Raw genomic sequence first — 27412 nt, forward strand, 5'->3', positions numbered from 1 at the left:
ATTAAAATTGGAATGTAGTTGCTGATATAGTTTGGGGATATAAACTCAAAATGAATTACTCTCTCTCTCAGATGTAGGTAGTGACCAATAGAAATAACAAAACACTATGAGAATTTATCAGATTTGTTTACACAGGACTATGAAAGAAAATTATTTCGGAAATGAAGATAAGAGCTTATAAAAATGGGATAGACAGACGCGACGAATGAAAGATATATATATATATATATATATATATATATATATATATATATATATATGCAGTAAAAATTCTTTCTTTTTAAAAGTAGTTTCCATGGATACCTTCAATGATCTACGTTCTCATTTGAAATTTTGAAATTGACCACAGGTATTGCGGATTGTTATGGGAAATGATACTATCACCAATCCATTCTTTATATGTTAGGCTTTTGGTCATCAAAAATTTTTTATGAACAGCCAACAAATATCATATCGAGAAAAAAGGCTGATGCGGGTGGTCTGAAACACCTGGTATATATTTTGTATATAAAACAACTTGTTACGAAAAATATGTCCCGGAATGGGACTGATTCTCTGGAACGACCACAGCAAAGGGTAAGGTTATGAGATTTGGTACTTGGAATGTTACAAGGAGGGGTAACATTGGTAGCAAAAGAATTAGCTAGATAAAGAATAGACTTTGTGGGAGTACAGGAGGTTAGATTAGATGGGAACGGGATATCACAAATAGGAGATTACTTGTTGTATTATGGGCAAGGAAACAATAATCAACAATTAGGAACATGATTTTTTATCCATAAAAGAATAAAGTCAGCAGGACAAAGATCGAATTTGTCAGTGACAGGTTATTGTATTTAGTACTTAAGGATAGATGGTGCGATATCGTAGTTATAAATGCTCATGGCCCTACAGAAGAGAAAGACGACATATAAAGGAGAGCTTCTATGAGGAAGTGGAACATACTTTTGATCAGTTATCTAGATATCACAAGAAAATTTTATGGGGGGATGTCAATGCTGAAGTAGGAAGGGAGGATATTTTTAACCCGACTATTGGAAAGGAGAGCGTACACGTAACTAGTAATGATAATGGAGTTAGGTTAGTCAATTTTGCCACATCAGAAAATGTAATTGTCAAAAATACAACATTCTCCCCATAAGGATATACATAAAATATACTTGGACATCTCCAGATGGATTGACACATAACCAGATACATCACATATTGATAGATAAACGAAGACATACTAGTAAAGTAGACATTCGAATTTTCAGGTGGGGCAAACTGTAATAATCTTATCATTATTTGGTAATTGGAGAAGTATGAGAAAGACTATAAGTAGCCAAGCGAGTAGAGCAACAAGTTAATATTAGAAGATTCAATATTCCGAAATTGAAAGACGAGGAAACTAAGCAAAATTATCTGTCGAAATTTCAATTAGGTTTGCCTCTTTAGGAAGTTCCGACGAAGATGAGGAAGAATTAAATGTTAATAGCGTGTGGGAAAATATCCGAGATAATATCAAAATTGCAGCTGAGCAGAGCATAGGTTATTATGAAACTAAGAAAAAGAAACCGTGGTTTGATGAAGATTGTTGCACGATAGTAGAAAGAAAGAAACAGGCAAAATTGAAATTCTTACAGGATCCAGTTGAGACGAATAAAGATAATTTATTTCAATGCAACACGGGAAGCAAGTGGTACACTTAGGAATAAAAAGAGAGATTGTTCGAAAGAAAAACTGAATGAGGTAGAAACAAAAATGTAATAATAAAAACATCAGAGATTTATGTAAGGGCATGAAGGAATTTAAGAACGGATATCAGGCAAGTGTAAACGTGATCAAGGATGAGAATGGTGTCTTGCTTGCAGACTCTCATTCAATGCTGAACAGATGGAAAAACTATTTTGGGCAACTACTAAAGGTACATAGGCCAAATAGAAATGATCGGGACGAAACTTAAATACAAATTGCTGAGTCATTTATACTCGAACCCATACTTTCTGAAGTCGAAATTGCGATAGAAAAGCTGAAAAATTACAAGTCCCCAGGTATCGAACAAATTCCAGCAGAATTAATACAAGAGGGTGGAAACACATTATCTAGCGAAATTTATAAGCTTGTACTTGCTATTTGGGAAAAGGTAATTGTACCAGAACAATGGAAGGAGTCCATAATTGTACCTATCTTTAAAAAGGGGGACTAGACTAACTGCAGTAACTTTCGAGGAATATCACTTTTGTTGACGTCATATAAAATTTTGTCTAATATTCTTCTGAGAAGATGAACTCCTTATGTGGATGAAATTATTGGGGATCATCAGTGTGGTTTTTGGCATAAGACTATTGATAAGATATATTATATTCGACAGATATTATAAAAAATGGGAGTATAAGGGTACAGTAATCAGTTATTCATACATTTCAAAAAGGCAAATGACTCGCTTAAGAGAGGAGTTTTATATGATATTCTTATTGAATTTGGTATTCCCAAGAAACTAGTTCGATTAATTAAAATGTGTCTCTGTGAAACTTAGAGCAGAGTCCGTATAGGCCAGTTTGTGTCTGATGCTTTTTCAGTTCACTGCGGGCTAAAGCAAGGAGATGCACTATGACCTTTAATTTTTAAATTTGCTTTAGAGTATGCAATTATGAATGTCCAAATAACAGAGAAGGTTTGAAATTGGGCGGGTTTATCAGCTGCTTGTCTATGCGAGTGACGTGAATATGTTCGGAGAAAATCCACAAACTATTACGGAAAACACGGGAATCTTACTTGAAGCAAGTAAAGAGATAGGTTTGGAAGTAAATCCCGAAAAGAAAAAGTATATGACTATGTCTCATGACCAGAATATTGTACGAAATGAAAATATAAAAATTGGAAATTTATCCTTTGAAGAGGTGGAAAAATTAAAATATCTTGGAGCAACAGTAACAAATATAAATGACACTCGGGAGGAAATTAAGCACACAATAAATACGGAAAGTGCCTGTTACTATTCGGTTGAGAAACTCTCAAAAAAGCTGAAAGTTAGAATTTATAAAACAGTTCTATTACCGGTTGTTCTTAGTTGCGAAACTTGGAATCTCTCTTTGAGGAAGAAAAAGAGGTTAAGGGTGTTCGAGAAGGTGCTTAGGAAAATTTTTGGGGCTAAGAGGGATGAAGTTACAGGAGAATTGGGAAAGTTACACAACGCAGAACTGCACGCATTGTATTCTTCACCTGACATAATTATGAACGTTAAATCCAGACGTTTGAGGTGGGCAGGGCATGTAGCACGTGTAGGCGAATCCAGAAATGCATATAGAGTGTTAGTTGGGAGGCCGGAGGAAAAAATACCTTTGGGGAGGCAGAGACGTAGACGGAAGGATTTTAAAATGGATTTGATGGAGATGGGATATGATGTAGAGACTAGATTAATCTTGCTCAGGGTAGGGACCGATGGCGTGCTTATGTGAGAGCGGCAACGAACCTCCGGGTTTCTTAAAAGTCGTAAGTAAGTAAACGCTAATTTTTCATTTAACACTCATTTTCCAAATTGTAAGTATTGTTCAGAGACGAGCGAATATGATAAGATGACATCAGGGCTAGAATGAAATGAGAATTAAAAATATAACCGAAATAGTTGAAGCAATCCGGCCTCACAGCTTCTTTGTCCATTAAAAATCTTACCGGATTTTCCCTGGATATGAAGTAGATTTTTCATACAAAAGATATTCTAATTACAGAGAATAATTTTATGTAGCTAGTCTTTGTAATATGTAGCTAGTCGGCGATGCATGCAATGGAGGGGGGAGGAACTGGCGAACCTACCCCATTACCTTCTGGCTTAGTTGCCTCATAAATGGTCCTTGTTGGTATCACTTATGAGGTGCAGACCTATGTTCGGACAGTTTACTAAACAACAGGTGAGAAATTATGACTTATCGCTCAGTTTATGGGCAAACGGTGGAATATACATGTCATAAGAAAACAAATAACGTGGAAATAGCTGCATCGTGTCCCGTTTTTTCACCAACATATTATATAATTCATTCAGCCTCGAAACCCTGTCGTATTTTGCAATAAACCTCTAGTTGAATTACGACTTTACATCATAGAATTGCATCAATTAAGCCAATATCCTCCCGATAATGAGAAGTAAGTAGCATTTGCGATCGCCTGTTAATTTATGCCGCACGATTAAATATCACATAACCACGTAACATGCCCCGCACTTTGAACTACATTTCACATTAGACTCTACCGACTTGACGCTGTCTGAAATGGCAGTATTGTCTCAGAAACAATACACAATTATCTAATATTAGGAAGCTCCTGTGTTGTAGACTGACTTCCTTTATCATTGTCTGTCGGTGCTGCATAATTTATAATCAATTAGGTCAATGCATGTTTCAACGCTATACAACATTACAGCTCCAACCACGTCAACGATAGAGATAGAGGCGGCGAGTTGGTACACAGGACAACAAAATGTTAATTTCTCCGGTGACGATCGATTAAAGAAAATAGAATTAATTTCCATTAATTTAATCTAATGTAGAAAGTGCTCAGAGTTGGACATGTTGTGAATGTGAATAAAATATTACACTGAAATTCATTTTCTGTAACTCTCCTAGTTTAACACTGTGAGCTTACGTTTATATTGTATTTCCGTAACTCTATGTTGGTTTTATTAACTAAGAACCTAGTGGACAATTAGTTGAACGATAAAACGTTAGAAAGAGTGTTGGATTCTATGCCGAACATCCAGGCTCAGATTCTGAAATATAGACTACACATGTAATGCTGTTCTTCTTATCATCGACCACTCAGATCATACGTAGATAATGGAAGTATGGTGGAAGAAAGTGAAATAAAAAATTTACAGTAGATAACGAAACTGAATGCAATAGTTACCGTAAAATTCGCAGGAAATAAGATATTAGGACTGATAACATGATGTGTAAGATTTAAAATCGGTTTCTTTTGATCGGAAGCCTTCTGTTGGCTGATTCACTGACTTAGTTACTGACTGACTGACTTGCAAGCTTACTGACTGACCAGTTGTTTGACTGGCAAGCTGACTAACTGGCTAGCTACGTAACTGATTGACCAGCTGACTGACTAGCTAACTAACTGGCTATCTGACTGACTAGCTGACTGACTAACTGATTGACTGACTGGCTAGCTGACTGGTTAGCTGACTGATTGACTGACTGGCTAATTGACTGTTTGACTGACTGACTGGATAGCTGACTGTGTGACTGATTGACTGGCTGACTGACTGATTACATGACTGACTGGCTAGCTGACTGACTGGCTAAATGGCTATCTGACTGATTGGCTAAATGGCTGACTGATTGATTAACTGTCTGGCTAGTTTACTGATTGATTGACGGACTAGCTAGCTGACTGATTTACTGACTGGCTAGCTGACTGATTGACTGACTGGCTAGCTGACTGATTAACTGACTTGCTAGCTGACTGACTTACTGGTTAGGTAACTGATTAATTGACTGGCTAGCTGACTGATTTACTGACTGCTAGCTGACTGATTGATGGACTGGTTAGTTGACTGATTTATTGACTGGCTAGCTGACTGATTGACGGACAGGCTAGCAGACTGATTAACGGACAGGCTAGCAGACTGACTGGCTAGCTCACTGATTGACCAACTGGCTAGCTGATTGAGGGGTTAGCTGACTAATTGACTGACTGACTAGATGACTGATTGATTGACTGACTGACAGGCTAGCTGATGATCGTCTGACAGGCTAGCTGACTGATCGACTGACAGGCTAGCTGACTGATCGACTGACAGGCTAGCTGATGATCGTCTGACAGGCTAGCTGACGATCGACTGACAGGCTAGCTGATGATCCACTGACAGGCTAGCTGACTGACTAGTTCACTAACGGAAATGACTTGCTGTACTAGACTGATCGGACTTCATTATTATGATCAAGATTATCATAGGGTTGGCTAAGCCTATTTTTCAAACTCTATGATAGGATTTTTCTTGGTTTGTTATATAACGACGCTGTATTAACTACTAGGTTATTTAGCGTCGATGGGATTAATGATAGCGAGATGGTATTTGGCGAGATGAGACCGAGAATTCGCCATTCGCTATAGATTACTCAATATTCGCCTTATAGTCGGGGAAAACCTCAGAAAATAAACCAACCAAGTAATCAGCCCAAGCGGGAATAGAACTTATACTCGAGCGCAACTCCGGATCGGCAGGCAAGCGCCTCAGCCGGTGAATGATAAGATCGCTTAATAGGACTACAAGTATTTACTGATCGCAAAGACTGAGCCTTTTGCTTCGATAAACTAAGCTTATTATTCGTACTGCCTACTCCTATTGATTGAGTAGATTAGATCTTGGTCTGTCTGCTCGTATTGACTGCACAGTCTGGGTCTACTTCTTGAACTTCGGAAAAACTGGTTTATTGATTGGACTGCCTATTCCTATTGATTGAAAGACATTGGACTATTGGTCAGAATTCCTGATTTTATTGATTGGACAGGCTGAGCCTACTGGACTTATTGATTACACATACTGGGACTATTAGTTGCACTGTCTGTTCCTATTGATGGATAGATTGAGCCTATTTACTGCACAGACTGGGCTTACTGATTGAACATACTGGGTCTATTGATCGGACTGACTAATATGACTTCCTAACTCGCTCCCAGAATACTTCTAATGACTGGCCTTACTGGCTGATTATGGTTGACTGTGATTATTACTAAGCGACTATAGTTGACTTTCATTATGTCGAATCTGTTACTGTGACTAACAATAGTATTACTGTTAATGGATAATCATATTTATAAACATCGCACAGTTGTCTGTTGATCTCTTATATTGACAGTAACTAGTTCTCATTAACTTAATGAGATTAAAATAACTAGCATGCTGGTCTCTTACGCAGAGAGCCCAGGTTCGATTTCCGGTCGGGTTGAATTTCCTGATTGAGGTTTTTCAGGGTTTTTCCTCAATCGTAAGGCAAATGTCAGGAAATTCGGGCCACAACATTCATTAATATCACCGGCTTCATTCATCACCAAAAATGATATTCATAACAATTCATTAATATATCTGCAGACGTCATCTAGTTTACAATATTAGAACCAGTCTCAACAAGAGTACACAGGCCTTCGGATTTCACCCAAACGATTAACTCGTGATATCATCAGAGATGTTAAAGCGAGTATAAATAACAGCAAAAAAAAAATAATTAATAACTAGTGAACGGATTTTGAGGTGCTAGAAGCCAATATTCCAACTAGCTATAGTTATAAAGGAGCAAGTAATATCCCCACTCCGGTGTAATGCCTCTGGGTTTGAAAGCAGTGGCTAATTGTAGCGAATGATGAGACACTCTGATCGCTGTTTAATTGACAAATTTCGCGCTATTCCATATTATTACCTACAGCTTCCGCTGACTTAGACTTGTGGGTGGCTTCAGTAGCCAGTGATCGCTTTTCAAGTGTGAGTTAAAATGATCGGTATCAACCGTTACTTATAAATAGCAAGCATGCTTCAATAGATTCATTATCCAATCTACGTGACACAGATCTCATCTGTTCGATTTCAGAGTATTGTGAACAAGGCTTCAAAATGGTTATAACCGACAACATATGACTCAATTGTATTCGGTGTCTTTTATATCAGTTTGACGTTTCTGTTAGTCCCCATGAAGCATGTCTAGAAAAATAACTAAGGTCATTCCTATTCACAATTTAATTTATTTCATAATTTTAAAAGCATAAATGATATATTGTTTGTATACATTTTAAGTCTGGTGATTATATTACTAGTCAGCGATGTATGCAATTGAAGGGGATAGCAACCAGCCACCCCATTCATTATCATCTGGCTTAGCTGCCTCATAAGTTGCCTTATTGGTGCTATCAGGCCTTAACACTATTCAGACGAAGATTCTAGATCAATTGCATATATCTACTAAAATAATTAAGTAAACCAATGAAATTCCTGAAAGAAATGTTCTTCGACGGTCTTATATATTCAGAATGTACAGAATGAAGTTGTTTTTTTCACTATAACTGTAATAAAATCTGATGAAAATAATATCTCCTTATTCGTTTTAGTAATCACATATTAATTCAACTCAATTTTGCGCTGAGTTGCATGACTATCGTTTGAAATCTATCAGGAACAAGAATTCTGTAGGTTCTGCGAACAACAGTTTGAGAACCACACTGTGGCGCGGAGAGCGAGAAGCTAGTATAATTAATTTGTGCTGTAAAACATTTATTTGCAGAGCCGAATTACCAGTCTTATCAATTTTGTATTTCACCACAGTCACAATTAGCTTCGATAGCAAATGTGAAACGAATTAAAATTGGCCCTCGTTCACACAGGAATGTCTACTCTTATTTTATGCAGCGCCACGTTTTTAATCATCGTATAAATTATTTAGGTTTCCATTATGTAATATTGCAGAATTGTTTGATTCTCGTTCCAATGGCGACATCATTAAATGGATTCTGCCAATTCAAATAGTTGTTTCCAAAGCAACGAATCCCAGGAGTCAAAAATGTTAGTAATTAATTTTAAATAATATTCAGTGCATATTATTTTCGCTCTAAAATTTCATACTCTAATATCTAAAACAGTATCAGGAAAAGAATGCAAAAATGAAAAAAAAATCCAAAGAAAAACAAAATATTTTATAAATTAATTAAGGTGTCTATGTTGAAATATGCAAGCGAAAATTGAAAATATAGCTCAACACAACATAAATAAATCGGTTCCACTAAAATGACTTACTCTTCACGTTAAAGGTCTGCAATACAATTCAGTTCCTTTACCATGCCATGAATAATACTACCACAGTCTAGTATATATTATATTATATTATATTATATTATATTATATTATATTATATTATATTATATTATATTATATATTACATTACATTATATTATATTACATTACATTACAGTATATTATATTACATTATATTACATTATATTATATTATATTATATTATATTATATTATATTATATTATATTATATTATATTATATTATATTATATTATATTATATTATATTATATTATATTATATTATATTATATTATATTATATTATATTATATTATATTATATTATAGTCATGAAGTTCAATACGTAGGGAATACGCATCCATAGATAATTGCTGATCGCTACTATCGCCTCATCATAGACAATGCAATTAGGTCGTTACAACAATTTCTAAACAGCAGTATCTTAAAGACAATATATTTTGCCTATTTTCATTCCATTATGTCCTACGGAATAATATTTTGGGGAAATTCTGTAGATGGTAAAAATATATTCTTATTACAAAAAAGAGCCATTAGAATAATAGTTGGAGCAAAGGCTAGAGAATCATGTAGATTATTTAAAAAAAAAAAATTAGAGATTCTAACCTTAACAAATCAATACATATACTCTACAATAAATTTCCTCTTATGTAATAAAGAAAATTTTCCAACTAACTCAGCCATACATAGTATAAATACCCGCAGAAAGAATGATTTTCATACGCCATCATCAAATTTATCATGCTTTCAAAGAGGAGTACGTTACATGGCGATAAAATTGTTCAATAGTCTTCCTGAAGACATTAAGAATCATAGCCAAAACCCTGCATTATTTAAGACAAAACTAAAAAATTACTTAATATCTCACACTTTCTATTCTGTAGATGAATTCTTGACATTTCACAGTACTGTGTAAATATTATAATAATATTAAATGGTAAACATATTACATTGTATAAAATATTATTGTTATTAAGGTATTAATTCTGTACATATTTCATATTTACATTTTATATGTATTGCATTTTATTGTTAAACGTAAGAATTGGACATGTTCTTTATTCTATGCTGTAAAGCAAATGTAAGAATATTATGGAACAAATAAATCTAATCTAATCTAATCTAATCTAATCTGGTCTGTCTGTCTGGTCCGTCCGTCCGTCCGTCCGTCCGTCCGTCCGTCCGTCCATCCATCCATCCATCCATCCATCCATCTATCTAGTACCGACACAGTCTATTGTTCCTAGTACTCTCAACAACTCAAGCTTCGTGACTGTATATACTAGACTGTGATACTACCATGTTTGTATTTCGTTATCTTAAACTATTATCTTAAAAGATACACTTAAATTAAATACTTCCACACGTATCCACTTCTACACTTGTAGATTAGACAAAAAATTGCATTTCTATAACCCCAAAATCTTAGATATTTTGTTTAATTGGGCCTGTAGTATATTATATACTAAGCATTATAGTAGCCTATAGTGTAGTGTAGTATAGTATAGTATAGTATAGTATAGTATAGTATAGTATAGTACTGTATATATAGGTGTTCAGGCGGTGATGGTACGGTCCATTCTGAGTAAAAAATCCATTAAGTTTTATTATAAACGTGTGTCCAATTTTCAATGAGGGTGGAGATACAGCTGTTTGAATGTGACGCATGTAAATATATGAAGGGGAGACAATTGACTTAATGATTGTATTTATTGATCGATTGAGAGACAACTTGTCTGAAGGAAAAGCAAATGGCTCATTGATTGCATTGCATTTAAATGACATTACATTTCTCTGTAACTCATTTTCCGATCTTGCTAGTACGAGTAAATTCAGGTTAACGGAGAACTAGATTGTTTCTATGAAACATCTCTTACTTATGCCTAATGTAATTTTTTGTTATTTTCTTTCAAACATTTAAAATTGTGTTCATGTAAGTATTAAATAAGACTAGAGTCATTACACAGCCTTGGAATGGAGCTCAACTTAAAGTACAACTCACTAGTTTTATCTGTATTATTCAATAATTTAATTTTAGTTTATCCGTAGAAAGAATGGATTTCATTTATTAAATTATTTGGCACGTTACAACTATACATAATCTCCAATAGTTCGTTTCCATTTTCTCTGTCGAATGCTTTTTCGTTGTCTTACCACCTTAATTTTTTAACTCATTTATAACTTTAACTTCTAAAAGACAGTATGGGTAGACGGAACTCATCCAGTGAGTAATGTTTTCAAATAAATTGGCTACCCCTGGTCTTGAAACAATGTCTCACCTTCCAGGCAGGCAGCATCATTAAGAAAGCTAATGGATTTTTCAAAAGGCCTTAGCACCGTGACGTAAAAACGTATGTCAGAGTTTTTACGGTCTTGTTTTATGGACAGATATGTAAATCTAGTAACTGCAAAGTAAATTAAAAACAGACAACGCAGCATACTCCCTCTTTCTGCAGGAGAGTCAATCTTTTAAAATTCAATCCGCATCGTGAAAAAAGAAGCATCGCAAACAAAGCTAATGATGGATCATAATCCAGCCCTCGTGTTTAAACAAAGGAAATACGTAAGGCGCTATCTTGCAGTCTCTCTTCCCACCCGCTTCAAAGCTATCTTCCCAGCTATTCAGTCCGTACGTAGAATTTCAATAGCTTTCAATTTACACACTGTCATTGGTAAAATAATGTTCACTAACAGATCCAGTTGAACGATTTTCGTCCAATAGTCGGTGCGCGTTTCTGTGTACCTGATTTCGGTATTGTCGACGTAACAAAAGCAGAACACACGCGCAAAGCACGACATAAAATTATCAGTGCTTTGAGCAAGAGAGGTTTATGCTGCTCAACATTACGTTATATTTGGATCATGTAAACATATTAAATATAATTGATGCTAGATTCATGCAGACTCCGTTAACAGATGAATATTTCCGAAAAAAAATACTTCAATTATTACTACGAAACATAAACGTAGATTAATCACAGTTTCAGTCCATAAAAAAACTAGAGTAATTTCATCGACAAAATTAAAATAGAATTTATGCTTTTTAAAATTATATTTTACAAAACAGTAAATAGTGCAGATCCAATTACACTCTCTTTGTCAAATATTTTATGAAAGCACTCATGAAGTGCTTCTATATCTACATGTAATCACAGAATTATTAGGCCTACATAAATCCAATCAAGATACAAATTTTATCTGAAAACCGTTAGGTCATAAAAACATTATCCGAAAATACAAACGTAAGGAAATTATTTTACACATCCTTATGCGACACTACATCAATATTAAACAATCCTCATGCTCCGATAACTTCAGAAGGTTTTTGTTTTGTACACCTATCCATATTGTCTGGAGATACTTCGCTTCTAGAGCAATATGAGGATGTGTATGAGCATAGGATGAAGTTGGCCGATCCGGAGTTGCGTTCGGGGGCGGGTTCGATTCCCGCTTGGGCTGATTACCTGATTGGGTTTTTTCTGAGGTTTTCCCCAACCATAAGGCAAATGTCAGGTAATCTATGGCGAATCCTCGGCCTCATCTCACCAAATATCATCTCGCTATCACCAATCCCATCGACGCTAAATAACCTCGTAGCTCATACAGCATCGTTAAATAACCAAGTAATAAAAAAAAGGATGAATTTCCATATATAGGCTACATTTTGACACGCATTCGGTTATTTAACGACGCTCTATCTACTTCAAGGATGAGGTCGATGGAATTCATGATGGCGACATGGTATTTGGGGAGAATACGCCAAGGATTTACCATTTCATTACCTGACTTTTCCATACACTTGGGGGGGGGGGGAATCATGAAAACATTCAAGCGGAAATTTAACCCACGCTCCAATCCTGGTCCAAATCAGATTGCTAACACAACTATCGTCTGAACTACACCGGTGGCTGCATTTCGATATGTACTATGAGGATAATAATAATAATAATAATAATAATAATAATAATAATAATAATAATAAATCATAAACTCCATGAAAATTTGTAACCAAACTATTAAGGCGTGTTTAGACTGTGATGGATAGGCTATCTGGTTTCTTTTTCCATATTATTATTATTATTATTATTATTATTATTATTATTATTATTATTGTTGTTGTTGTTGTTATTATTATTATTATTATGCAAATTTCTCTGTCCTTAATACTTGTAGAAAAGTGTCAACTGAGAAAAACTGTTCCAATAGATTCGTAGCAAATTATATTTATGATATCCTAGCATTATAAACAGGTTGTTAGGCCTACTACATCCAATATCGTGCTAATCAGCTTATTATGGCACGCGTGCCAATAATAACAATGACGTATTCGCTGTAACATAATACCGGAACGCTTGGGTGGAGATGCATGCAACTTGTCTATTTTACTTACCGCTTCTACGCTCCACGTAACAATAAATGAAATGCAGGACAGAAGGTAACGTATCACTTATTTCCAATCTTTAACAATTTTATAATATCACATAAAACAGTTCTGTGATTCAGAGAAACTATATTAACAAAATTAAGATAAAATTTGACATTCGCAACGAAAAGTGACACACCGTGTGATTCGCTCGGTAGAGGCTCCAAACTTTTGCAAATAAAATCATTTATTTATAATTCCAGAAAATGTACACATAATACGTAAAATACGACCTGCTCTCCCGTAACAGTTTTGGATTTCTCCTGTGGCCTTGACTAATTCTGCTTTCATAGGATATTGGCAATGGTAACTGTATTGTTACGCTACAAATATGTACACAATCGAACAGCGCGTATACCTAAGTCGTAAATATAGGCAAACGGGTTCATTTAAAGCGTGTTATAGGTCAGTTCGGACTACATTTGTGTAATAAGAGATACATTCAAAAGGCTGTATACAGAGTGGAAGTGAAATAGCCTTGGAGAGTCCCAGAGCGAATTGATTATATTGTATGTAACAAAAATCTATATCATCATACTGGTAGTTTTTTTTTTTTTCAGAAAAAAATGTTTTTTCCCCCAAATGTTTAACAATATATTATTCGATAACTATTGGGAGTAGGATCGTGAGTTCTGTCCATGTCGATAGGAAATCTAATAAAGAATAATTTATCCCTCTGGCGTATTTTAATAGCACGCACGGTTATCGTGTAAATTTTATTTTAAAAACCTTTAAATTCAAGTCAGTGCTCTAAGCGAACGAGTGGCAACGTCTTGGCAGATGCAGCTTACGTACTGAGACTCACCTAGTTCGCTGACCTCTTACATCTATATCACGAGTAGAGAGTATTAGCGACGATGTTGCTGGATGCTGAAACTTCAAACTTAATTTTCTAATTAACTGTGTATTTAATGACAAAACGTACTAATATAGGTTTTCTATTCATTTACATGTACCCTATCGTCCCTTTCAATCTAAAGGTTATTTCACTTCCACCCTGCATAGAAATTAGTAAAAAAGATAAACATAAAGGCTTGTCATTCAGCATTCAGAAAGCCGGAAAATGTTTGAAGAGACGATGAAGGATGTAACTGTGTGATTAGAAGCATCGTCATTAAAATAATTACGAAAATGCTCCAGAGAGACTAATATTCCACATTCTGCATGTAAAAGAAATGCAAAAAAAAAATTGAGGACATCTGAAGAAATTTATTGCGAAATATGGAGAATCGAGCAGAAATGTGCTTGGATAGCAGCGAGGGCCATTTTCAACATTAGCTCACAAGCAAACATTCTGATGGGGGCAGATAAAAAGTTATGTTTTTTCTTCCACCATGTTAATAATGTCAAAACAAATACATATACAAATTTTGGCCACTCGACCGCAATTACGAGGCCGTCCAGAAAGTGATTTTCTCTGGGACCGTTTACAGAAATAAGCACAATTGCAAGGAAAGATTTATTGAAACACATACAGCAATTATTGCGCTATTTGTCAACATATCCCCCACTGGAATTGAGACATCTGTCATACCATGTGGTCAATTTTTGTACCCTTGTGTCGTAGAAGTCAGCCGCCTGGAATCGGAACCAGCGTTTGACAGCCGTCTGCACCTCTCTGTCGATCCCATGATATGACAAATACGTCAATTCTGGTGAGGAATATGTTGAAAAATAGCTCAACAATTGCTGTGTTTGTTCCAATAATTTTTTTCAATAAAATTGTGTTTTCTTTCTGTTAACGGCCCCTGGAGAACTTGTTTTTATGGCCCTCGTAATTACGTTCGAGTGGCCAAAATTTGTATAAGCATTTCTTTTGACATTAATAATATGGTGAAAAAATCAAGTTTCTTATCAGTCCCCATTAGAATGTTTGCTTGTCAGAGCAGATTGTATAACTCGTTGCACGAATGATTGCCGATTTCGAGAGAGGCATTGGCGCTGGGTTATACGATACGATCCAGTGTTTATGCTTTAGTTCGCCTTCTGGCCGCCGGCAATCATTCGTGCGACGAGTAATAGTTTACACAATATTAGGAATGTGTGTATACATTTTCTTGGCAAACTATAAATAAATAGCGATTTTATCAACAAAAGTTTACAACCTAACAGCGAACCGCTCTGTACAACAATTAATTTATCTTGGCGAAACATTCTTTCAGTTACTATAAACATGCTCTCCTCATTTTCCAGTTTATTTTAACAATAAGCCACAAAGAAAATCATTTCACTATCTTCGCAATAAGTTCGATAGTATAGTTTGGATTTTAAGTAAATAACACTACACTTTTGTTAAATTTATTACCTACTACTATACTTCAAGTATATTTTAGTAGGTTATTTTACGACGCTTTATCAACAGCTTAGGTTATTTAGCGTCTGAATGAGATGAAGGTGATAATGCCGGTGAAATGATTCCGGGGTCGAACACCGAAAGTTACCCAGCATTTGCTCATATTGGATTGAGGGAAAACCCCGGAAAAAACCTCAACCAGGTAACTTGCCCCGACCGGGAATCGAACCCGGGCCACCTGGTTTCGCAGCTAGACGTGCTAACCGTTACTCCACAGGTGTGGATTTCAAGTATATCATTCTTGGCTACCATAACTAGTAAATGCTGGATATGAACGAAATCCGATCAACAGTTTATGAGAAATATCTGTTCACAGATAAGTACGCCCAAAAGCACTTTCTTCCGTAGCCTATTAAAGATGGCGAAAACGTATATATTTCGTGAAAATCCTAAAATCGATTATTTTCAGTATCAATTATTTTTCTCTATACTTGGTGCAATTTGAAAGTAAACACTACAGAAGATATTTGTGCAAACATGTAACTGACACGAAAGAAGTTGTCTTACCAAGGACATATTTAATTATGCTCTCTGTGAAAGAAAGAACTTCTGATAGCTGCGGAAAAGACTGGGGGTCTGGTACTTTGCAATGAATTTTATGTTTGGTAAATAACGATCTGTGACGCATATCAAACGCCTAAAATTTACACAATAAGTTCAGCTGAATACAAAGAGAAACAAATATTACCCCAATATATCATACATTGGGAAGTAGCCTTTATGTCCAGACCTGGATTGGTGTTTACTCATGAAATAATCAACAGTATGCAGATATAACTTGATACGAGATAGTATTGCGCTGTGTAGGGCTGTTACGTTTGTGCAACAATAACTTAATCCATAAGCGTCAGTCGTTGTCAAACACACCAAAATGGTCACATTTTATTTTAACAGGCAATTTTTTGCTCGTTGAAGCGTTTTATGCAGGGATTATTTAGCAAACATGTATTTTCATTCTCAAAAAATGGGACAAAAAATCTTTAACACGGACAATGTTTGTGCAGCCAATACTGGTTAAAAAACCGAATTCGTGGTTTTATTTCTTGCAGGATTACTGTCATTATTGGAGCTATGTCACTGAATGTATAAAAAAAAAAGAGATGGTGATAAAACTAAAAAGCTCCCAGAGGCCCCCAAATCCCGTCACGCGCGTCGTCGGGAAGCGAACATTTTTCACTCAGTCAAGAATTATTTATTCTGACAGGATATAGAGTTTATCCATGAAGTTGGAACAAGACTGTGAAGTTGGGCTACGCTCCACCACTTTCTGGCATCACGCGAAGCACAACAAAATTACCAGCAGTCGGCGCCTCTCTCTTTCTTTGTATTGACTTTGCTTCCAATTTGATTCCATTACTATAATTCGGATGCGCCGAGACATTAATTGATACTGATGATTTATGCATCACCATCACTGAATATAGCCCAGTCACCATTACTACCATCATAACCATTATTACGATAATACGAGCATCAACATCAACACCAGCATCATTGCAACCATTACTGCCATCACCACAAACCATCATAGTAGTCACCATCAACAGCATAAACATTAAAAAGAACACCATCTCGACCATTATAGGTATATCATCATGGTAGTACCAGCAACATTATCATGACCATTATCACCATCATATACCATCATGGTAGACACCATAAACATCAACATTAACACTATCACGAACCATAACGATAATCATTACCATACTAATACCACTTACCATCATGGTTATCATTCCGACACCATCAACATCAATACAAACACCAGCAACACTATAATATTACTGCCACAACGAATCATCACGATATTCTTTTCAACACCAACAACAGCATTAGAGCTACTACCTACGACAATGGTAATTATTACCAACACCATCAATAACGACACCATCACCAGCACTGTCATTAGTACTACCTTAGTAAGACATCATAATTACATCTTGATTATAACATCATTATATCTCTATCATAGGCATTAATAACCGTTATCACCGTCATTTTCATATCGTGACCACCACCATCCACATCGTTTACATCTATTTCAATATTAACTAAACACAGCACAGATAGTAACATACCAATATTCTACACTGCTGAAGTGAGTGAGTGAGTGAGTGAGTGAGTGAGTGAGTGAGTGAGTGAACAAATAAAAAAAATAAATCTAATAAAACAAATTGATATATATATATATATATATATATATCATAACCTAAGATAAACAAATTATATCACTGACACCACAAATCAATATTTTATTATATTAAACTACTTAAGTAAAATATATTCAAAAAGCTACAATGAGTGAGTGAGTGAGTGAGTGAGTGAGTGAGTGAGTGAGTGAGTGAGTGAGTTCTAACAAGAATAAGTGAATGCCATATCACAAAACAGAATTTGATAAATACTTGTGAAGATTCTACGGACGCAAAATAAAGCCAATTGCCTAAATAGCCTTCTCTTACATTTCCATGTGTAACGAAAACATAAATTTCAGACCTGAAAGATTTGTATCGACTTATAGCTGCAGGAAATCAGCGTCATGTCACGGGTTTCAACAGAGTCACTTACAAGAAATTAAAGGTCTTTTGTAGTGGTTATCAATTTCTGTTTACCTTGAAGGTCTGTGTTGAGCATTTCGCTGATTTACACTCCGTACAATTGCGCTCTGTCATGCAAATTCCACATTAAATCCAGCACCAGGATATGTTTTCGAGTGCAGCGCGCCCGCCTAAATGGATTTCTCCTTTACGGAAATTGTATACCTCAGACAAAAATGAAAGCAGTAGGAAATGTCACGTAAATGCAAGATATTTTCTCCAGCACATATTTTAAACAATAATTCATCATCATCTTTATATCATGTATTGAATGATGCCTTAGAGCAGGCATGTCAATTGATGCCCACAGGAGCAAGCGCGCGCTTTAGAGCCCAGGAGAGCCTGAGCGCTTTACAGCGGAAAGGAAAGAGACAGACGAAAGAGGTGGTATATGCCGCTTGGTCGAGCTATATTCAGGGATGGCCAGCACTGATTCAATAGATAAAGGGAAGAGAACTTATTAAAACTGTATCCATGTTAATTTTTAGATTTGCCTGAGAAGTATAAGTGCATTATAAGAATGTAATTTTTAATTTTAATGCTCATTTTTCACAAGTTTGATTTTTTTATTCAAAAGAAATATTTTCTCAACTTTTCGTATAGAAAAGTGAAATTTTCAGATGCAGGCCTATTTATTTGGTAGCCTTACAGAATGTTTTCGTAAATCTAATATAACGTATATACGTATTACTGAAGATAGTGTATTGAAAATTTTGAAAATATTTGCATGGAAATTGTTTGTAAGGAAATGAATTAACAAAGCAACTACTGTTACATCATAAGCAAAAGGTACGTGTGTTGTAAAAATGTCAGCTCTATAGCTTCAACAGATTTCGAGAAAATAATTTAATATTCTGATGATAGGAAGTTGCTCACAAATATCACCTTAAAAGCATAATGCGATAAGAGTTTTGTTATGTAATATTAGTTACACTTAAAACAGATACAGTACCTAGGTAACTTTGCTTTGTACTGTAATATTGTTTTGATTAGTTTATTGATTACTTTTGTAAGGCTAAGATACCATCAATATAAATTCAAACTTATCATGTCATACTCACTCTCTTTCCTTGGAATATCACTTTCTTTATATATGATGTGTTTCATCCACTTAATACAGTATAATATTATACTACTATGGAATTTAAGTGAATATTCCTTCTTAACTCTCTATTATGTTATTAAGATTTAAAACACAAGTGCAATATTAAGAAATCAGTGTTAGTACTTTTATTTTACAGACAATATAGATAATATTAAACAGAAAGAAGCCATATAAAAAATGACATAAAATTTCGCGTTCCGTTTGAAGTTTGTACACCACTGTTTTCTTAATCCAACAGGCTGCTTATTCATATACACAACCCTTCCTCTTTCCATACTTAGCGCTTGCTGCCCGCGCACGACGTCAAGGTCAGAAAAATGCGCTTGCTTTGACATCACTGCCTTAGAGCAGGGCCGACCATGAATACTCCCAGCTTTGACAATGCAGAACTGGAGGGTGCCCATACGGGAACACAGTTGAGTAGTTGAGGGTGACGTGAACTAGAGCTGTACATTAGCGGCGCGGTGGTGGAAGGTCATATCCTGTATTTCCGCTAGTAAGGAAAAGTAATTACCAGAGACCGAAACTTTGGCAGAATGCCTATTTAAATGTGTTAAATCTATCTTCATTTTGAAAGTAAATCTGTACGAATTATACCTTTGTGATTGAAACGTCACAGTTTTATGTTGTCCTTTTCTGCCTTTTTAAATATAAATGTCTAATTTACAAAATAAATGCTTTTTTTTTTTGCCTTTATTTGATTATTTATCTATTATTTATTAATTTATTATTACAAGTTGCCTACAGGTATATTTTAATTTATTTCTATAACCGCTACAATGAAAGTGACTTCACTGAATATAATATTGTCTTTCAGTCAGTTCATATTCTCTTTGCAACAGTAAGTGCTGCCGTACGAAAATGCATAACAGTAAGCATTTTAATTATCGCTTGTGTTTATTTGACAAGGCAACAATGAGTGCGGGTCTAACATTATTTTTAACGGTTATTTTTCTTTCAGTTTTCATTGCGACTTTGTTGTAGCTATAGTCCCGTCGCTCTAATTTCCGGCAGCCAATCGCGTTGCAGGTCGGCTACATTTAAACGTGTGCGTCTTGTGATTCGCTGGTGAAGACATTATTCATTTTCTTAAGGCTCGATAAATACTTAATATAATCGCCCGCCATTTTGGCTCTTTCGTTGGCGTTCGCAGAAAGCACACGAGGACGTTATTTGCCGTTCAATTATTTGCTGAATTACAGTGTGTTTATCATAGGAGCTACGACATGATAATGTTTAACGGTGTGGCAAATAGATTCTTCGTATGGTAGCTCTGCAACGAAAGAACAAAAATGGCGAACGATACTACCTACCTAGACTTTATAGAGCCTTCACTTCCTAAGACGTAAGCAAAGAGGAAGAGTCACGCCGGGAATAACAAAGTCGCGACTATAGCTAAATATTTCATATCGCAACATATCAGTACAACCAAACACAAAAATGCACTTTCCAAGGTTACTGGGAAGAAGATTTCTTTGCTTCCAACAGTAATTGCAACATCGAGTCAAAAATCTCAATTTGCATTCGACTTATGTAAAGCTTTTCTTGCTGCCGAAATCCCTTTGTGAAAAGTGGAAGCCGCCGGAAGGTTGTGGGTCAAGTACAAGGTTTTTGTAATTGCCTTTTATTGCGAATTTTAGCTGTTTATAATGCCTTTTTGCCTGCCTATTTTAGTTATTTATGGTGCCTTTTTGCCTGTATATTTTAATGATTCATAATGCCTGAACTTCCGGTCTCTGGTAATTACCGTAATCAAAGAATTGAAATGATTTGCCTCTACGTAATTCATTGTTCAAGGGCATACGCAAAAGTGACAGTTACAGGTCTAAGTGCTGTAGATTCTATGTAAGAGCGCTCTTAAAGTGTAGAAGAAAATATATTACCACATTTAAGCCATCAGAAAAATAATATTGTTTTGTATGTTTAGTCAACAGTCTGAAGACTGGTTGGAATCTCTCGGCATCAATAAGGCATCGCTCATGATCCAACTAAGTCAGAATATAATGGAGTAGAGTAACCAGTTCCTTTCCCCCTTAATTGCATATATCGTCGACTGTTAAATTTATCAGAGAAGTAACACTAAAGACTTGAGCAAAGTGGGGCAGATAATTAAAAACACTAAAATAATCCTAAATTGATCCTATTTTTGTAGGACAATATGTCTTCTTATATTCGTTTAAGAACATCACGACTCTCCCAACGAATTATGGTAACGTTACTAATATTCTTAACACACGTTGTTACACTGGGAAGTCTAAAAACAAAGTGGATAAAGATTCAGTAAAGAAGAGACAGTATGAAAAAAGCTACCTCAATTATAAGCTGGTTCCAACCACCTGGAAAACTTAAAATCATTCATCGCTTAAATATCTACCGAATCCCAAACTTCACAAACACGGGGACCGCCGATACAAATGGTTAATGCAATAAAACCTCCCACTTACAATATCCTATGGCCTTCGCTTTTCAAACACGTGCAAATTTACCGATTAAGAACTGCCCATTCTTAATTCAAGTGATAAATATTCTCACATGAGACAATCATTTGATTTTAATTTTAATTGGTTATTTAACGACACTGTATCAACTTCTAGGTTATTTAGCATCGATGAGATTAGTGTTAGCGAGATGATATTTGGCGGGATGAGGCCGAGGATTCGCCACAGATTACCTGGCATTCACCTTACGGTTGGGGAAAACCTCGGAAAAAACCCAACTGATTAGCCTAAGCGGGGATCGAACCCGCGCCCGAGCGCAACTTCAGACCGGCAGGCAATCGCCTTAACCGACTGAGCCACGTCGGTGACTAGAATCATTTAATAAAATATACCCTTGACCATATAGGCCTAATGTCACCAATATCGAATAGCTTGTCTCTAAAAATTTTTTTCTCGCTTGTTGCAGGGGCATCCTGCTCCAGGGACGGGAACAGTATGAAGAGGCCATACAGAGCTACCAGCTAGCCATCCAGTACCGACCGACGCTAGCCTGTGAGTACTGAGTCATATCTATTGGAGCCTGTGATTGCGATACAAAGTCGAATCTCGATATGCTCTGCGATATACCACATTGTTCCTGACTGCATTCCGCTCTGTGTGCAGGTCAAACAATTGCTTCGCTTCAGTGATTTCGTACAATACGGTATACGAAATTGCCGTACCCAACTAACCGCAGAACTATATACAGATTACACAATAATAATAATAATAATAATAATAATAATAATAAATCAGAATGCAGTTCTGTTGGGAACATGCACAATCATTCTAAGATTCATCAGCAGGACAACTAAATAGAGTTTAGTCAACAAGTAGTCGTAATTAAAAATTAATTTAATGAACTTCATATTGTTGAATGTAAAATTTGTGAAGTAACAATTTATGGAAAACGATGCAAATAATAATAATAATAATAATAATAATAATAATAATAATAATAATAATAATAATAATAATAATATTGTCAAGTTTCCTAATAGGATAGAAACAGTTCAGAAAAATATAGCCTATAAGCCAAGTAAAGGTTAACGTACACGCCATGAAGGCACGGCATGATTTCATGACGTTGACACTACAATGAGGTAGTATGGTCGGCACCAGGCTCCGATCGTCTTTTACCTCCGGAAAGTCCTGAAATTCAATATTCGATAGAAGGCTGAGTGAACTTTGGAACCCTTCTGTACATTTTAGCACCCGGGGTTGAACTCATGACCAAAAAACCTCGTCTCACATAGACTCAATACGGGACGCTCAAAATCTTGCATGTATGGACAATGCGTCTTAGATTACCAAAATTTTTTAATTTTGTAATTAGAAAAGAGTGAACATTGTTAAATAATGCCAAAATACAAACCAAACATGATGTTCATCACAGATCTGCACGTACTATAAAATAAGACTATTTAAAAGTAGTAATACGTTAATGAAAACCAGATTGAGAGTAATGTATAACGGGTGTTTCAGAATTATAGATATAACTGCAGGGTTCACTAGAGGACAATGAAACATGGCAAAATGCCCTCATAAACATCAGTCCGGAAACCAGTCGTTTCCGCATTGTGACCATCAACTGAATCACCTCGTACATTAGCAACCTCACTTCTTATCTGGCAGACTTTTATTTTTATTTTAGTAGGTTATTTTAGGACGCTTTATCAACATCTAAGGTTATTTAGCGTCTGAATGAGATGAAGGTGATAATGCCAGTGAAATGAGTCCGGGATCCAACACCGAAAGTTACCCACCATTTGCTCATATTGGGTTGAGGGAAAACCCCGGAAAAAACCTCAACCAGGTAACTCGTCCCGACCGGGGATCGAACCCGGGCCACCTGGTTTCGCGGCTAGACGCGCTAACCGTTACTCCACAGGTGTGGACGTGGCAGACTTATAGCCGTGCGCACCTACATTTTTTTTGCAGCATGAACCAAGCGGCCTTTTGGATGATGTGCTTCTTTGGAAAGGCAGCTGCTATGGTAAATGCATGATGGAGTACCGGCTCACTTTCATTTGTACGTTCGACAGTTCTTTTTTTTTTTTAGTAGGCCTAGGTTATTTTATGACGCTTTATTAACATCTTAGGTTATTTAGCGTCTGAATGAGATGAAGGTAATAATGTCGGTGAAATGAGTCCAGGGTCCAGCACCGACAATTACCCATCATTTGCTCATATTGGATTGAGACAAAACCCCGGGAAAAACCTCAACCAGGTAACTTTCCCCAACCGGGAATCGAACCCGGGCCACCTGGTTTCGCGGCCAGACACATTAACCGTTACTCCACAGGTGTGGACTCGACAGTTCTTATGCACAAGTTTCCACAACAGGTGTATCGGCCGTGGCTTACGAACACTATGACCTCCCGGGTCCTCCGACTTCAATCCTGGATTCTTTTGTTTGGGGAAATTTGAAATATAAATGTATTCCAGCCCTGTTGGTAATGTTAACGATTCAGGGGTCGTATTTTCAAATGGTTGTCAACGCCAGTGATATTCGAACATGTAGGATTTTCGATGATGAAATATCCTGTTGCCTTATTTACGGAGAAAAATTTTCTCCGGCATTCGGGATCGAACCCACGACCTTCAGATCTATGTACTAAGAGCTCTACCACTGAGCTACGGCGGGACTCCATCCACAGCACGGATCGAACTCCTCTCTTTGGGTTTTTCCTTTCGGCCTACTTCGTGTTTCGACATTGCGGTATGTCATTATAATATAGGCTAGACGCGCACTCATATGGTGGCCGGGAACCAACTGTTATACTATATATTGGACCTATGATGATAATATTAATTTTTAAGCCTACAGAATTCTCTGTTATGGTTATTAATTACGGAGAAAAAACATAACAGAGATTTCTGTAGGCTTAAAAAGAAATTAATAATACCATCATAGATCAAATTGTGTAACCGTACATAACTGTTTTTAGTAGGTTATTTTACGAGAGAGGAATTCGATCTGGTGCTGTGGATAGAGCCCCGACGTAGCTTAGTAGAACACTCAGTATGTAGAACTGAAGGTCCTGGTTTCGCTCCCCAGTGTCGGAGCGAAATTTTCTCCATACAAAATAACCATAACAGAGAATTCTGTAGGCTTAAAAAATTAATATCATCATATGCCTTATCATGCATGAATGGTGGTCATACTGAGCTCATCTTATAACGCTTCCTTCATTCAGTGCATATCGGAAATTACGTTACCAAAAAGATCCTGTTCTGACGAGACATAATAAAACCCTATAGGCCTAGACGGAAACGGCTGGTTTCGGGGCCTATATTTATTGGAACTTTTGCATTATTTCATTGTCCTCTACTCAATCCTACATTTTGTACATTTAATTGTCAAATTCCCTGTATATACGAGTACGTTCACGAAATATCAGTACGGTACTTCTATTTAATAACAATATTTCAATTACGTTTTTCAACAACATATTACATTTTACTTTAATCTGCACTTGAACACGCTAGCATATTTTGCTCCTGAGATGTTACCTATGGATTTCTCGCAATCTTAAAAGTATTTCTTGACAGGTATGTCGAAGCTGACCCTTATCAATATTCCGAAAAACATGCAGTCATTATTATTATTAGTATTATTATTATTATTATTACTGACTTTTAATAGAGTATTTTATTTCGTTCATCAGACATACTTAAATCTCACAGAAAATTATATTTATCCTAATTCCATTGCTCCATTTCCTGTATAAACGTTAAACGCAACCAAATGAATTTCTTTCAATCACCTGTCACTTTTTCCAATATCAGTATGACACGAGTATACCATTTTAAACATTTACTCTTAGATTGACTTTCGCTGGTATGTGGTCACTTTATAATATGTTATAAAAAGTTACCTACGAATCAACAAGGCAAGGCACATATTATGCAATTTTTTGTGTTCAAAACAACCACACTCTACTAGAAATATAAACCGAGGTCATAACAAATCTCAAGAGTTGCGTTATTATTATTATTATTATTATTATTATTATTATTATTATTATTATTATTATTATTATTATCAATATCATGCCGGTACAAAAATATGTGGTTAGCCATTTGATTCATATCGTTGAATTCACAATATAGCCAATGTTCCAAGAAACGAGGTGCCTAGTAATTATGGTAGCCGCCATTTTTCTTAGATTCGTAATAAAAGAAAAGCATCTGACGTACGCACGTACGTTGAAATAAACGTTGGAGTGCTGCTGGTTCCCAGAACTTCTCGCATTCAGAGGTGGATTCTTTTTTTCAGAATCATTGAAATTCAATTAAGGTCTCTTTGTCACAAATGGAAAAATAACATGGATTCTTTGTAAGAAAGGATCAATTTGATCTGGCAATTTAAAAGCCTTTTTGTCTAACGTGTCATTTGCACGGTAAAAAGCCGCGCTTTGAGGATATTTTTAATCGTCTTCTCTTTTTAATTGATCTATTATAATGGGTTTTCATTGTAGGTGCAGGACGACTCTCTCACATGAGATGTAACTTTGTTTTTGTATGCGAAGAGTTCGCGAAGTGGAGCCACAGACCCACCTCAATTCATACATTTATCAATTCTGTTCACCTCAGTGTTTCAAAACTAAATTTTAATCATAAAGAGCTAATTTGGTGATATAGGATTAGAGAGCAGGATGTATACTAATGCGTTTTAACAATTATTCCGCCTTGAAGGAGGGAAATATTTTAATGGGTAAGTAATGTTGGTAATTCCACGCTATGACGGCTGCTGCAGAAAGTTAGGGAAAGATCTGATGCGAAGTTTCAGCAACTTCTTTACATCCTGAAGCAGCTGGGAGGGTGGAAAGAAGATGGGCTAATGAAGAACTTTGGTTGGGGAGAAGTTCCTGTTGCCACGTAGAAGTAGTAGAAAAGTGGCAGAGAGTATGGTCCGATGCGGGGAAAGTAATTCCACAGTCTTCTGTGAGAGCAATTCGACTTCATTTGGAATTCATTCCTGCCACAAATCATCCTCTACACGCTATAAATAAATAAACCATTGTTCTCTGCATTCACTTCTCTCCCCATAGCTAACAAGATATTTGGCCGTTGTCTAAAACAATTCCTGTCTTACAAACATATCTCAGAATCATTCTTTTGTTTTGTTTGTTTTATTTATTTTTTTTTTTTTGCTTATCATTAACAATTTGTATACTGTCATTTTATTACTTGTAGTGTATTTTATTTTACTTGCTTATTTATTTATGGTTAATTATTATTTTCTGTTTTTGCTAAATCGTTCATTTATATGCTTACATATTCACATGTTTACATGTAATACATTAATAATTTATTTAAATTTTTATATACATATTTAGGCTACATGTTTTTGTTTAATATGTTTATTTGCTTTATTTATTTGTTTCCATATTTGCTGCTATATTTATCTAGAGCCGAATTCATAGTCAACACTCATAAGGAAATCTTGAAGGAATTGCTTATACTGATTTCAATTCATAGTTGACCCTCTAAAAAAATTAGGAAATCCTTATTTCTTAAAGCTAATAAGTGAGAGCCATTTTGTTAATTCATAAAATAATTTGATCGCAATGAAGGTCAATGATAAGTTTGGTGATTACATAGGGTTTTATGATGTTGTGTTGCGTAAAAATAAGAGGTATGAAAAT

At 35.8% G+C, this 27412-nt stretch overlaps 1 protein-coding gene across 1 annotated transcript in view; it reads left to right on the top strand.

Annotated features, from left to right (window-relative positions):
- The window catches only part of Tmtc2 (Transmembrane O-mannosyltransferase targeting cadherins 2), a 1115694-nt gene that overhangs the window by 961641 nt on the left and 126641 nt on the right, over positions 1 to 27412 (top strand). Inside the window, exon 5 of the mRNA XM_069834199.1 lies at positions 22186 to 22271. Within this exon, the coding sequence (XP_069690300.1) occupies positions 22186 to 22271 (86 nt within the window). The remainder of the gene's footprint in view (positions 1 to 22185; positions 22272 to 27412) is intronic.

This window comes from Periplaneta americana, chromosome 9, assembly GCF_040183065.1.
Source record: "Periplaneta americana isolate PAMFEO1 chromosome 9, P.americana_PAMFEO1_priV1, whole genome shotgun sequence".
Lineage (NCBI taxonomy): Eukaryota > Metazoa > Arthropoda > Insecta > Blattodea > Blattidae > Periplaneta > Periplaneta americana.